Genomic DNA, 15,739 nt, shown 5'->3' with positions numbered 1-15,739 from the left:
TGTAAGGGGATGGAAGGCTCTGGAAAAGGGGTATCACATTAAATTAAGCCTTCCCTCATATCCATAAATTCCTAGACACCTGTGCTATTCTCTCATATGGAGAAAAGACCATCCTCTCAAACATTCTTGTGCAATGTTTGAGATAAATCAGCTTTGACCCCTTTTTTCAAGGACCATAGACACCAATAGAGAGAAGCTAAAGAGATTTTGACTTTCAACTCCAGAAGAGGAAAGCAACAAATTTCTGAAACTTGCAGAAGGCTATTTCTCTCTCTCTCTCTCTCTCTCTCTCTCTCTCTCTCTCTCTCTCTCTCTCTTTCTCTCTCTCTCTCTCCCTCTCTCTCTCTTTCTTTCTCTCTTTTTTCTTTCTTTTTTGGTTTTTCGAGACAGGATTTCTCTGCGTAGCTTTGGAGCCTATCCTGACACTTTCTCTGGAGACCAGGCTGGCCAAAAACTCACAGAGATCCACCTGCCTCTGCCTCCTCAGTGCTGGGATTAAAGGCGTGCACCACCAACGCCCGGCCCTGAAGGTTATTTCTTATTCAGTAGACCCAGATGGACTTAAGGATATGAGACCCACCATAGAAAGTTGAGGTGGCCCTATTTTCTTCCCCTACCCTGAATCTGTACCTCTCCCCAGCACCTTCCACAGAGCCCCCTTCACATCCTTGTTCCTCAGGGTATAAATCAGAGGGTTGAGCATAGGGGTGATGATAGTATAGAAAAGAGCAACAAACTTCCCCTCACTCTCAGAATAGCTGCCCTTGGGCTGTAAGTATGTGTAGATGGCTGAGCCATAAAACAGAGAAACCACCAGGAGGTGCGACCCACATGTCCCAAAAGCTTTTCTTCGTCCAGCATTTGACTTGATCTTCATCACTGCCCTGGCAATCTGTGCATAGGAGCCAAGAATTAGTGCTGCAGGGAAAACCAAAATTATAGCTCTGGTCACAAACATCTTGGCCTCTGTTCCTCCTGTGTCCTCACAGGCCAACTTCAGGAGAACAGGCATCTCACAGAAGAAGTGATTCAGTCGATGTCCACAGAGCGGCATGGCCATCATGAGCCCTGTCTGAATCAGAGAGTTCAAGAAGCCTCCTAACCATGAAGCAATAGCCAATGTCTGGCAGAGAAGGGGGTGCATGATTGTTGTGTAGTGCAGAGGACGACACACAGCAGCATAGCGGTCAAAGGCCATCACCACCAGGAGCACACACTCAGTGGAGCCCAGAGCCAGAGATATGAGCAGCTGGGCCACACACCCACCATAGCTGATGGTTCTGTCAAGTCCATGAAGGTTGATCAGGAGCTGGGGCACAGTGCTGGTGGTGTAGCAGAGGTCCAGGAAGGAGAGGTGGGAGAGGAAGAAGTACATGGGAGTGTGTAATCGAAGGTCCATTCGGGAGAGAGCAATGATGGCCGTGTTGCCAAAGAGAGTTAAGGAGTAGAAAATTGAAATAAAGACAAAAAGAATGAGTTCCAGCTGAGGCCAATCTGAGAAACCCACCAAAATGAAGCTCCCTCTTAAACTGTCATTGAAACTGTCCATAGCTTTTTATGTGCACAAACAACGGGGGCCAATTTAATGCCCACTACAAAGAACATGAATCTAAACAACATTCCCAGCATTTCCTAACTTTTCCTAAACCAAGCACTTTGATTTTCATTTTACTGCTCAGTTCCATCTACAGAATAGTCCTCTCATTAGCATAGGGATAAGTGCATTAGGATGATAGGGCATTTGTTTGAACCTTAGTCTTGTTGCCTATGCGTTCCAGAACTTTAGACAAGTTTGTCAATCCTTGAATCTGAAAGTATAGGTGATGTCTTGCCTCCCTAATAGGACTGACATTTTAATCCCTTTGCACAAACTTGGAAACTGCATTTAAAAATCGAATGCAGAACTGGTGTTAATCTTGGTGGTAGAGACTTTGGTTTTGATTCCAAGAACTTCTAAAGTCAAGCAAAATAAATGAAAATTATTGACTCTGCAAAAATGCACATTGTATTCTATGGTCTTCTCTTTTCCCTCTGTAGTCTGTGAGGCACAGTGTTTCTGCCTATTAAGACTTGGGCTTAACCAGGCTGAAATCACATGTTTGTCTCCTCTTGCACATCTGTGACCTTCTGCACAGTGTGAATGGTCAGTGCACCAATCTGGGAAGCCACTCACACCACTGCCAGCTGATGTAAAAGATTAAGAAGAGTGGAACTCTATCCTTTTAGGGGGACATTATTTATAACAAATTTGTTTTACTTCATGAGTCATTATGCTTGGGGTATATAGTACCTTTTCAATCAACTTATCAATCCTCCTTTGGACTTCCCAAGAGGAGCTGTTCTCATCTCTCAAACCCAAAGTTCTATGCATCAATATTTTCAAGAATCTGTTGTATTAGAAGACAATCTTTCACATCTCTTTGTACCTCAAAATCTCAGAGTTCCTGGGTGCCAGACAACATGGTGAGTTTAAAAAGACATATATATTAAGAATATTAACATTGTTAGTATTGACAAGTGCTAAAGTACTGTTACTTTCATTGAGGGCATGTAGAAGATGTTAAATACCTTTCTTGTGTGTGAAACATTTGATTTGCTCATCAAGTCTCATGAAATATTCCTTCAGGAAACCTAAGAATTAACTATGATCACACTTTAATGAATTATGAAAGTGGGATATGCATAAAATTGCTTGCCTTTAAAGGTTAGCATTTCTTGTGGTAAAAAATAAAAATATATGAAAAAGTTTATCACAAAGAAAGAAACATAAGTGGTTAACAGAAACTTCAACTATTTAATATGAGAAAGTATGGCAACTTCATATATTGTCCTCTCATTACGTCTGTATTAGAAGGTCAGTGATGGCATCATGCTGGAACATCAGTGCTGCAAGGAATGCATTTGAGCATCACACTAGTGCCCTTTTGGAAAAGATGGAGAAAATGTGAATTATAAAGACAAAGTGTTAATATACGTATGTTTCTTTAATCAGTACATGCAAGATAGTTTTTTATGGGGATTAAATACTCCTATGCATTCTTAAACTATGAAGGATGTGTCATAGTTTATAAACTTTTTGTTATAAACTTTTAACACGGTATGTCCTACTAATATTCTTTAAAGACCATCCAACTGGATCTGTTGGATTTATTCAGAATTGTACCCTAATCTCAGTACAGCATTTGGATGTATGGAAGTCTCTCAATGAACATGGTTGGGTGAATTAATGAATATGTTCCACACCCTTGTACTCATATGATACACCCAAATATCTCAGATATGTTTGTTTTCTGTGCAATAATAAGAACCAATACTGTTCTGTTCTTATTTAGTGATATGCTAGATGCTAGTCATTCATGCTTTTTAAACCCAATTATATTCATACTGTCATGTAGACATTCTTAACATACCCACAACTCAACAAAATATCAGAAGAATTATTATACGAAAATTCCTGAAATCCCAATCCCCAAAGATTTTAACACAGTGTAACCAAGAGCTATATGACGTTAAGTGGCTACCACAGTCTATAAAACAATACTGAACAGGCAAAGCTTAAACTGAGCTTCAGAACCTCAGCTGGACACATATAGAACAGAGGAGACCATTTACCAATAATTTATTTTAAAAGTAGATACCAGCAAATGACCAAGGATTACAGTGACCGAAGACTCAGTGTGAGGAAGTAGTGCCCACTTGACTAATGGATTTTTAGCAAATGCAAACTAAGATTTGATTAAAAAATGGTGGTACAGAACCTTTAGAAAACCTTAGTTTGGGAAGAAACTCAAACTTAATTTCATGTGTAGATTCTCAAATCAAAACTTGTTGAACAAAGCCCTGGGTTTTCCTCATTCACAGTGCATTGTTTTGTTACTCTCTCCCCGTCTGGTTTCCCATGTCTGTCTTCATGGGGATTTCTTTCTTTGACACATTGATATGTCATGTTAACATGCAAGTTTTTATAGTCTCCCTCACAAAATCAGATCAGGAAATTGAACTTATTCAGACTTAAAATTTTAGTACCTTGAGTAATGGCAGATGTGTCAGAGTGCTTGATCTACCCCTGAGCCTTCAGGCTCAGATTATTCCAGTTTTGAACAGGTCCTTAGGCATCAGTAACTGCCATTGTTTCAGTCTTGTGTAGACAGCAGGGTGTAGAGGTAGCCCTACTTCTTTGGAATCTGATCTTTGTATCTGAATCTAATGTGCAATGAGAGTCAACTACACTGACTGTAAGCTCAATTTTCTTCCATCTCTGCTCCCTTGTATTGACTTTCATCTGCCACACAAAGATTCATGCCTGCTTATGAATCACTTCTCTGGGAGAATGTGTCTGCCATTCTAATCCCCAGGGTTCTGCAGAGAATGGCCTGATCTTCACAGCAACAATTACCATGAAGTGTAATTCTAAGTCTCTTCTGAAACTGATGCTAGTGACTGTCTGTGTCCAGCAAAGCTCACCTCCCTCCCCTTGTGTGCCTATCACTTAGGTACCACTTTTTGCAATTATGACAACTTCTCATTTCTTACAGGTCATTCCTCTACTCTTTTCTGGGCTCAGATGTGGAGGTCAGCCTTATTGTATCCATACTGGGAAGTCACAAAATGAAACCCTCTGGGGAGCTTTTTCTATCTTTCAAATTTAGATTCAAGTTTCTTCAATATGAACTCAGTGAGGGGCTGCTGGCAGGTCCTTCATATTATTTAGAGTTCTGAATCTCACAGCCCAGGCAAAGATTAGATTCAGGTTGCACTAGTTTAGGGGATTGGGCAGTGCCGAGGCTTCCCGTGGGAGTCCAGTGCCTGCAGTTGAGAGATGGGAAACACATGGATAATGGGTTCCATTCCATCAAAATACCTCTAGATATAAAAGAAAATAGTGCCATGTAAGCATGAGTGAAGGTGACAACTTAAAATCTCTATTTCATTTCATATTGCCCAAATATCGTATTTCAGCAAAGAAGAAACTGTTTATCTGATATACAACCATTCCACATGGCTTGCATTTCTATCCATCCATCCATCCATCCATCCATCCATCCATCCATCCATCCATCTATCTACAAATACCTTACTACAACTTCTTCATGAAATAAAAATATGGTGCCTGGCAGACAGATGGAATATGGAGTTCTAAGTAAGTCCTTGGTGATAGGGTGCTTTAAAACTCGTAACAGATCAAAGAACAATATGGTTGACAGCATGTAAACATACTAGATGGTGATCTAAATAGAATTTTTAGATTGGAAAACAAGTGCAAATTGTTTAAAACCTTCTACATAGAAAACACAACCAAATCTTTTTGTTCTTAAAAGGTTCAAACTTAGACTGACTGGTGACATTTCCAACAAGGGAGATTGTGGCTTATTATGAGCAGAACTGAGCAAAGAATGAAATGATCTAAACATACACTGCTGTGAAAGGAAGTGATTCTCCTGTGCCTGGAAAGATGCCTGCTCACTCAAAGGTGAGGATTTGATCAGAATGTTGTAAAAAGTTCCCTGTGGTCATTGGATGATGGACTGAGCTGTTGATATTCCTAGCTTTGATATATTTGTTTTGGGTGTATTTTAAAAGTTTATTTCTTGTTTTTTTATATTTATTTTTTATTTTACATACCAACCCCAGTCCCCCCTCCTCCCCTTCACTTTTCACCCTCCATCCACTCCTCAGAAGGGGTAAAGCCTTCCTTTCGGAGTCAACAAAGTCTGGCATACCAAGTTGAGGCTAACCAAGCTCTTCCCCTGTATCAAGACCGAGAAAGGTATCCCACCATAAGGAATGGGCTCCAAAAAGCTGTTCATGCACCTGAGATAGGTCCTGTGCCACTGCCAGTCCCCCTCCACAACAGATCAAGCCACATAACTGTCACCCACATTCAGAAGACCTTGTTTGGTCCCATGCAGGTTACCCAGCTGTCAGTCCATAGTACATGAGCTCCCACTAACTCAGGTCAGCTGTCTCTGCAGTTTTCCCCATCATGCTCTTGACCACCTTTGTTCATATGATCCCTCCACCCTCTCTTCAACTGAACTCCAGGAGCTAGGCCCACTGCTTGGCTGTGGGTTACTGCATCTGCTTCTATCAGTTACTGGACATAGGTTCTATGTAAAAGTTTATTTCTTATACCAGAACTTTGGGCCACACAAAGCACTTTTGACTTTTTTGTATTTTGTTTTTGGCTATAGAAAAGTCAATGATTGTCTGAGGTCAACTTTCTGTGTGTTTGTGTGCCTTGAGTGTGTGCATTGGCCGGTATATCTGTGCATAATCTCAATAATTAATTTCTTGGTCAGGACTCATGTATGAAATTTTTCCCAACAGCATGTGTTATCTCATCTTTCATGCTAGTCTACTAATTTCATATTGTCAGACTGCAGTGTAACCCTATTCAAACCATTACATCTAATCTTCTGTCTGGGAAGAGGTAGGGATTTCACAAGAATTCATTCCTAGCTATCTTCACTGTGAACTGTGGATTTTAAAATCTAATGTAAGTTCACTTCTTCCCATTGTTCCACACAGGAAACTTTCTCATCAGTGTCTGGTATATGAACTCACTATCAAACCTGGTCCCAAGGCAGCCTCCTGCCCTCCATGTTCATCTACAGGCACAATAGCTTTGTGATCTGGAGAGTATCTCTTCATATCAGAACCCCACAGCATCCCATTATCCCACAGGCTTTATAGAGTAATTTTCAATACTGATAAGTCCTCCAAACAACATGATGACACTGTCAGCATAGTGCTACACAATCATGGTTTGAGTCCACCTGCCATTTTTTTTAACATGAAAGACTAAATTGACAAATTGCTTATTTTATGTCTCTGTCTAAGGATGAGTTCCCTCTCACTGTCTATGCTTCTAGTTGTGAAATTTGAAATTTTAGTGTCTTTTGAATGTTCAGGTGAGAGGATAGATGCCCATAAAATATGCTTTTTCATAAATTTAACATTTCTATGTGCTCAAACCAGGCCACCAGCAGATTGGAAAGGAGTGCCAACTGCCTATGGAATCTTGTCCTTTTTTATTTTAGACTGTGAATCCTGAGCCTCTCACTCAATTGTTACTTACCCAGAGCTCCAGGAAAGACCACTTTGTTCACCAACCTCGATTCTGTTGACTTGTGAGTCACGTCTGAGATTGTATCTAGAGAGGTTCAAGATAGGCTTGTTTCTTTGAGGTACTGGTCCGTTTTATGCGGTATAGCTGTCTTAGGACATGGCTCCCCCATCCTGGAGAAGTCATGATTATACATGGTTCTGGCTGGAGGACAGGTAATTGACCCTCATAGCCTAAAAGGTAGAGGCACCAGCACTGTGAAGCTGATGTGTATCTTAACCAGTCCAGACCTAGTAGGGCCTATGGTTTCCTGAAGTACCTCTGGACTTTAGGGATATCTAGACATCTCAGACCCTCAGAGTGTGAACACCTCACTCAGTTCTGTCCTGGGGGCATTATCTATTTCTCCTGACAAAAAATTGTTCATCAAGTATGGCCTTGGAGACCTCTGTGCCCCAATGTGGCAATTATAACCAATTGGCAGACTTTCAAAGGCCTGCCCTACAACCTTCAATTCCATCTAATCTCTAAGCTGTGACCAAACCAAAGAGATTTTTCCGGGTCTTCACAACTTACCATTACTTACTCCTGAGACTACATAATGAGATTCCTCATATTTCCTCTGCTTTGGCCAAGTCCTGTTGTCAGTCAGACCAAATTCCACATCTCCTTTGGAATTTTACCACACACTTGAATTCATTTCCCTCTATGGACTCCTCAGACAGCACTATCATTCACCTCTATGTGTGAAAGTGATATAACTAAACATTTGTTTCCTTGATAAAAGCTTGAGGTTTTTATGTATGTGACAGCCAATATTTTATATATCAAAAATTCTTATTTTTATCCCGTTTTATCCATAATAAACCTGAAAATCAGTATTTTCTTTGGTAATGCAGACTCAGGCAAAGAGAGAGAGAGAGAGAGAGAGAGAGAGAGAGAGAGAGAGAGAGAGAGAGAGAGAGAGAGATTCTAAGGGGTTGCATGTTTGCTACCACTGTGGAAAACCAGGGCACTGAGAAAACTGCCCTCAACAGGTTCTAAGCAACGAAGACTTTGCTGCCTCGGTAAAGAGGAAAACTACAAAAGTGAAAAAGTCACTCCCTCTAAAGGGAAGACAGACCTTCAACTCTACTAACGGCTGCCCTTGAAAAGTAAATTACCTAAAATCAAAAACGACCTTCAAGATAAAGCCATAACATAATCCCCCATATGATGATCTGAAAATTTATTACTCCTCCTTTTTTATATTAGTGCCTTCAATCTATTTGTGATATTGCAACAAGACTGTAAAGGATTCCTCAGGAGGACACCTACATAAGATCAAAAGTGTTTCAGACAATGATCTCTTTATTTTCTCAGGAACAGAAACCATGAGAAAGCTAGAAGGGTAGGGAATGTCAGGAAAATTAAACAGGCCTTAAGATATTGGGAGGGTGTGATGAGGGCTACAATTACTTAAAAATAGGTGAACTAATGACTTACATATTTAAGTCCAGTGCCATCTATGTTGGGAGTCACTGACATGATAAAATAGTATGTCACATTTAATTATATCTCCCATCACTGCCCCAAATCTCTATGCCCCATTACTACTTTCCAGTGTGGCCAGAATATACTTTCCAAGTAATGTCTTGTGGAAAATTGTGATATAAGTAAAATCTTACTTTCTTTTGCATGAATACCATAGATACTGACCTACAAAGCACCTTAACAGTTAGTCTCTTACAATGTACTCAGAAGGAGGCCTTAAAATCCTGAAACTACTGGGCTGTTTGATGTGACCAATGAAAGATCAAGATGGGATTCTATATATGGGAGATACCACAGAAATTGTACCAGCTTTTCTCCTCACCTCCTACCCTGAGTCTGTGCCTCTCCCTAGTACCTTCCACAGAGCCCCCTTTACATCTTTGTTCCTTAGTGTATAGATCAGGGGATTGGACATGGGGGTAACAATAGTATAAAAAAGGGCAGCAAACTTTCCCTTGCTTTCAGAATATCTGTGGACTGGTTGAAGATAGGTATAAATACCTGGGCCATAAAAGAGAGACACCACTATGAGATGGGACCCACATGTCCCAAAAGCCTTTCTGCGTCCAGCCATTGACTTGACTTTTAGTACAGCCCGAGCGATGTGAACATAGGAGATTAGAATCAGAACAGCAGGACACACTATGACTATTGTTCGAACCACAAACATCTTAGCCTCTCTTCCTTTTGTGTCCTCACAGGCCAGTTTCAGAAATATGGGCATTTCACAGAAGAAGTGATTGATTTGATGGCCACAGAGCCTCATGGCCATCACAAGTCCTGTCTGAACAAGAGAGTTCACAAGGCCTCCTATCCAGGAGGAGATGGCCAATGCCCTGCAGAGAAGGGGGTGCATAATGGTGGTATAGTGGAGTGGATGGCACACAGCAGCATAGCGGTCGAAGGCCATTACCACCAAAATCAAACATTCTGTGGAGGCCAGAACAAGGAAAATGAAGAGCTGTGCTATACACCCTCCATAGCTGATGGTCCTGTCAAGTCCATGAAGATTGATCAGGAGCTGGGGCACAGTGCTGGTGGTGTAGCAGAGGTCCAGGAAGGAGAGATTGGAAAGGAAGAAGTACATGGGTTTATGCAGTCGAAGGTCCAGTCTTGCAAGAGCGATGATGGCTGTATTGCCAAAGATAGTTAGGGAGTAGAAAATCAAAATAATGACAAAAAGGAAGACTTGTAGTTGAGGCCAATCTGAGAAGCCCACCAAAATGAAACTCTCTTGTGAAGTGCTGTTGAAATTTCCCATAGCCTTTAACCTGCACAAATACTAAAACTCACCTATGGTTTCCTATAAGGAGTATGGGTTAAAAAACTATTATTAGTATTCTACAAATACTCAAAAATAATGCTTGTCATCTAGTTTGCTATTCCATCCCATTGGTCCAGTTCTCTTTCTATTCTGTTTTTCATATAGGAAATCTCTGGACTTAGGTGTTGTGGCCCTTGTTAAAACTTCAATCTTGCTGTCTGGATTTGTACTGACAATTCAGTCTTTGGGTCCAGTGCTTCTTTGTCTGAAGGTAGAAATTCTATATTGCTTCCCTGTCAGCACTGAGACACAAATTCAAATGCAGCCACATGGAAACCGCATTAAAAACATCTGATGTTGGCCTTTGATAGCTGTTGAGAGATGTAGAATCAGTTTTATTTAATGATGTGACCCCAGATAGGCTTACCACACACAAGGGCAGGCCTCACTCTCAACACTTGATGAGCAACACAAATTGACCTGGGTGGGGGAAAGAAAAAAAAAGAAAAGGAAATCTCAAAGTTGGATGGAATGTAGAGAATGTGGTTATGGGTGGTTTAACAGGAAGTGTGAAAATGTTGAGAGTACAGTGTATGAAATTCTCAAAGAATTAGTAAAAACAAATTGCTAAAAATTTAATGTAGGGTTTGTGGTGCAGATGGCTGATAAAGAAGTTGTGTAGTATGTGTAAGGTCCTTTATCCAACCCCCAGCACCTAAGAAAACTAAAATCAATATATGGATAACATGAACTTCACAAAAAGATAGCTTCAGTGTCATTCTCATTTGTTCCTCTTTTAGGTTTATGAGCCAGAATTCTGCAAGTAGTTAAAGATCTAGAATTAACCAGGTTAAAATCACAAATCTGCTCTTCCCAATGCTTATTTGCTTCTCTTTGCTGATTGTACGTACATGATCCATGCAGCACTCACAGAAGACTCAGTCATGGCAGCAGTCCTCTGTCAGACTGAGAGGAGTATCCATCTGTCTCTGTAGGGAAACAATATGGTTTGTTAGTGAAGCTTTCAAGATCCTACCCCTTTGATCAGGGGCTGGAGAGATGGCTCAGAGTTTAAGAGCACTGACTGCTCTTCCAGAGGTCTTGAATTCAATTCCCAGCAACCACATGGTGGCTCACAACCATCTGTTATGAGATCTGGTGCCCTCTTCTGGTGTGCAGATATACATGGAAGCAGAATGTTGTATACACAATAAATAAAATCTTTAAAAAAAAGTCTTTGATCAGGGATCAAAAAGAAACACTACAATAAATGTTGGATCTAAGTTTGAGGAAAATAGAAAAAGAATCTTCTCACAACACTTTCTTTCTATGCATGTGCTCTTTATTGTTCTCTTTTTATCTTTTGTCTGATCTAATTCTTTTGTCCAGATTGTCTACAATTTCTTAGCTCTAATTCTGTCTCAGTTTTAATTCTAAGTCTAATTCTAATTCTAATTCTGTTTCATTCCTCCTCATCATCATTTTTCCTACGTATTTATTTTTCCTAATTCTTATCCTTTTACATTTCTGCTAACTTCTACCAGATTCTTCCTCCAGCTACTACCTTTCTAGTCTCCTCTCTCCAAAAATCTCTCTCCCCACAGAGGCTTGAGGCAGGAGATAATAGTTACAGAGTTAGCTCTTTTGTTGGTCAGAAGCACATTCCCAGGCTAAGCAATAAAGGCAGAATCACTGTCATGGCATCATAAGGGTTCAAGGTTACAAAAGTGAGATCGTGACCAGAGAGCAGGGGGTACAGAGGTAGGCTGGAGACATAGGTGTTTAGTTAACACTGGCAAACAAAGAATAGGCATACCTTAAGGTTAATGTGAGTTTAGCTTGGGACAGCACTGTCCTATATTCTGGCAGAGAGAATCTAGGACACTCTTGTTCTCTAGCTCTCTAGGAGCTATGGCTCAACAACTTCAGGCATGCTGTAATTCTTGTCTTTGGGCATCTGTGAGTGTCTCAGTTGAGGTCTCTTTGTCTGGGCACAAACACTGACCAAGTGTCTGCCAAGGAGGATAACTGCAGGGGGGCAGACTTCTAAGTTTATACAAAGACCTGGTAGAAAGAGTAAGGGTATTGAGTGTGATTACTTTCTTCCCAGAATCATGCATTGTTGGAGGGAGTCATCCAATATAACAATGCATAGGGGAAAATGTGACCAGTAAATGATTCACACACTGTAGTGCTGTGGGAGAAATCCCCAAACTGTAATATGAGGGAAATGGCTCTTCATATAAGAAATCTGCAATGGGGACAGCTAACAGATTAAAAGACAATATTCCTTATCGCCTTGCAGATAAGGTATCTCCATCAAATGTGCGATGCTGGTGGCAAATGCTCCTCATCATCTTGCTAAATGAGGTCTTATCCTTCAAGAGATATGCATCTTTGATGGATTGACCCCTGAAGTATGCACTGGACTCACTGCATAATTCTGCAGTCCATATCAGCTTGTGATAAATATATGGCTTCCCATGTATCACCATGCCTGGAACATGGATGCGCCCAATTTCATCCCAGTGATAAACCAACTCTGAACGTCTCAGAAAGATGTGTCTTCTCTTCTCAAGCCATTTTTTCCTATGGTTTCTGTGTGTACTTTCAGACGGATTCTTTTTTAATTAAAATTGTCCATATATTTTAAATATAACTTAATATATTTACTGACTTGATTCATTTTAAGGGGGTATAATGTACTCAACTTCCTGGGCTCATATTGTGTATGCACAAGGAAACCTTCCTTGTAAAAGCTAATATTCACTCAAAGAAGATAGGCAGCAAAGTAAAGATTAATGACAATTTTGCTAAATAATATGATTAAATCAGGCATTTAATTGGCTCAGACAAGTCTTCTGGGACAGTTAAACTGATAAGTTTAGTACTTTTACTTTATTCATAAAATTACATACAAAAGTAAGAAAACCTTTGTGCATTTTTGAAGAAACCAGTTTTATGGAATCCTTTAAAAGATGCTGTGTGGAATACACTCAGCTACAAGTCTCCTCATGCTTATGTTGCTGTAATTGTCATGCAGCTCTAGGCCACCTGGTTCATCTCAGGAAATTCACAAAAATCCTTTTAATAACAATTCAATCCCTTGCTGGAGGACAATAAAGACTGGTATAAACTATAAAAACACATTCAGGAAAATACAGGAACACTACTGTTTTGTATTAAATTGCATTCATGGGTTGCATTCAGTTTGATCACTTGTAGGCATGGACTGGCTATGACATAGCACTACAGTTTTTACTGCATCATACATTTTTTTTTGTCAAGAAATAGGAGCAGGTTCATGTTATTCTAGTGCATGCTAAACATCAGACTGCTTCTTAATTAGTAACACAAGGCTTTTACCTGTCTCTGCCCCATCTATAATGCTTAAAATGAACTCACTAAATTATTTTACACTTCATTGTCCTCTCCAAGCTGAGATGCTCCTAGGCACTTAGGAACACAGATAAAAAGGTAATGTCTTTTAAATTAATGCTAATTTCACTTATGGCATGTAGTAGCTCTTAAATAACTCGAGTGAAACATTTGACTCTTCTTCCCAATCTCATTAAAATCCAGTCTTCTAGCAACTTTGAGAATTAGCTATGAATGCACTTTAATAAATGATATTAGCAGGGTGTGGATAAAAGTAACTTTCCTTTATAGGTGGACATTTATTATAGTTTAAAATCTGAATGCAATATACAAAAGCAGAAAAAGATGTCAATAACCAATAGAACCCACACCTATGCTCCATACAAGAAGTTCTGGCAAATTAACACATTATTTTTTTCACTGAGTCTACTGTCCTGGAAGTCATCACCAGTGCTCTAGCTGTAACAATGACTCCAGGAAGGTATTTGGCTATCATGCTTGAAGCCTCTGTGGGAAATATGAACAAAGGGGTGAATTGTGAAGGAAAGTGAATATACACATAGTGTAACCAGGATACCTAACATGGTTTTGAATGAATCTGAAAGATGAGTACAGGTGTTCATGAAGGTTACAGTCACACCTCTACATATGGATTTTATCACCTTTTATGGAGACTTGTTTCACATAAGTATAAAATAATCTATTTTGCAAGATTTAGGTGGGGATAGAGTGCTGTAAAACATTCTAAATGAGAAAAACTGACAGCGCATGCTTCTATCAGCAGTCTGTCTACACAGCTAAGCTCTGTGTGTCATGTGTTTGGACCGTCTCAATCATCCACTCATTTCCCAGTTCATTGCTTGGGGGAAATGGGCTCTCAACAAATGTTGAAACTTATTAATGAGTCCATTGCATTATGGTACCATAAAACCCTCCAAATTTTTGTTTTCTTGAGGTAGGAAAGATTAGCACTTTCATACTGCTCCTCAATTAGTAGCACAAGGACTTTAATTGTCTCCATCCTATCAGTAATATCTATAATGATACGTAGACAGCTAAATATAGTTTCAGTACACAATTATGGAAGATTGACTTATGGAAGATGCTGGAGTTGGAACCCCAAAGGATCTCTGCATAACAGAAGTTGCTGTAGACCATTAAGTGGCTGACACATATCTAAGGCTAAGCTCCCACCACATAAGTAAGGCAACATTCACTTCACCTGCAAGTTTTAGGCTTGACAAAACAGAATGGAAGAGATTAAATTAACAGCTTTTAAATCACATATTTAAAAAGTAGAAAATGAAAATGATCTGGATGTATTGACCAAAAGGTAAATAAAACCAGCAGTGCTGACTTAACTATGGATTTTTAACAAATGCAAGCCAAGCCTAGATAAAAAATGACACAAAGCTGTGACATCTTTAGTTTAGAAGTGACCCTGAAAGTCATCCTTTCCACAGATGCCCCATATGGTGCACCTCCCACACCTGTACACATTCTTCAACCGAGGAATTCGAGATAAAACCCATGTGCGTTTCCTCAGTCTTATGTGTTTCCAGACTATGTCATTAGGGAATCCTGGCATATTTATGGGCAATTTATTTTTGACTCCTCAATCTATTGTTTGTACTTTTTCTGGCTAAAATCCTTCATTTCTTTTCACTCTACCTCATGCAACCAGTTCTGGAAAAATGTAATTCAGTATAGTCACTGTGTCTGTAATTAGATCCACTAGTTGACTTATCTTATTCAGAGTTTCACTTTTGAATAATGACTTGTACATGAAAGTTCTCCCTCCATAGGTCCTTGACCCTGAAGTGCTCCCTTACACCAGCTCTTCAGCAGTTCCTTAGGAGAACATGAATTCTTACAGCAATTCAAATATTGCTTTAAAAGTGGGCTGTTTCAGTATTCTATATCCTTGAGAGCTGCTCTTTCATTTGGAAATTCAGTGTGAGAGTCCAATGCTAGGTAGTTTAGAAGGTGAAGGCTTTCCCACTCCATCCTCTATTGACTTTGTTTTGTATAAGCAAGATCTGGCTTATATGTGATCCACCTTTGGGGATTTGTACTGCTTTCTAATCCCCAGAATCCTGAAGGGGGCACACTGATCTGCCCAACCACAATACCCATACTTACCTAAATTGTCCCACTTATTTTGAGACTGATGCCATCCGTTCCCAGCTTCCCTTGTCTGCACACTGCTCATATATATATCACTCAGGTACCAGTTGCCTTGTAGTTATGTTACCTTGTCTGTCATTCACAGTTTTTCTTCAGTCTTCTTGTGACTCTGGTAATTGAAGTCTTCTTGATTATACACAGGTTCTGAAATCATGAAAAGAAAATCTCCTGGGAGCCTTTTGCATCTTTTAAGGGAACATGTAAATAATTCCTTACCTGAATCCAATGATGACCCTCTGGCAGATGCCACAAATCATTCCTACCTGCACGCCTTATAACTCATTCTGATTTTGACCTCTGTCACACTGGCT

The 15,739-nt window shown here is 39.9% G+C and overlaps 2 protein-coding genes across 2 annotated transcripts; both read right to left on the bottom strand.

Annotated features, from left to right (window-relative positions):
- Window positions 1–613: 613 nt before the first annotated feature.
- LOC100756320 (olfactory receptor 10) lies at window positions 614–1,549 on the bottom strand. Its single transcript, XM_027426227.1, has one exon. It carries the CDS (start codon window positions 1,547–1,549, stop codon window positions 614–616), a length of 936 nt encoding a protein of 311 aa, XP_027282028.1.
- A 7,375-nt stretch (window positions 1,550–8,924) lies between these two features.
- LOC100756616 (olfactory receptor 10-like) lies at window positions 8,925–9,860 on the bottom strand. Its single transcript, XM_027426228.1, has one exon. The coding sequence runs from the start codon at window positions 9,858–9,860 to the stop codon at window positions 8,925–8,927; it is 936 nt and encodes a 311-aa protein (XP_027282029.1).
- Window positions 9,861–15,739: the final 5,879 nt, after the last annotated feature.

This window comes from Cricetulus griseus, chromosome 7 (assembly GCF_003668045.3).
Source record: "Cricetulus griseus strain 17A/GY chromosome 7, alternate assembly CriGri-PICRH-1.0, whole genome shotgun sequence".
Lineage (NCBI taxonomy): Eukaryota > Metazoa > Chordata > Mammalia > Rodentia > Cricetidae > Cricetulus > Cricetulus griseus.
The sequence above is the reverse complement of the archived record's forward strand: the minus strand, read 5'-3'. Positions and strand labels throughout refer to the sequence as shown.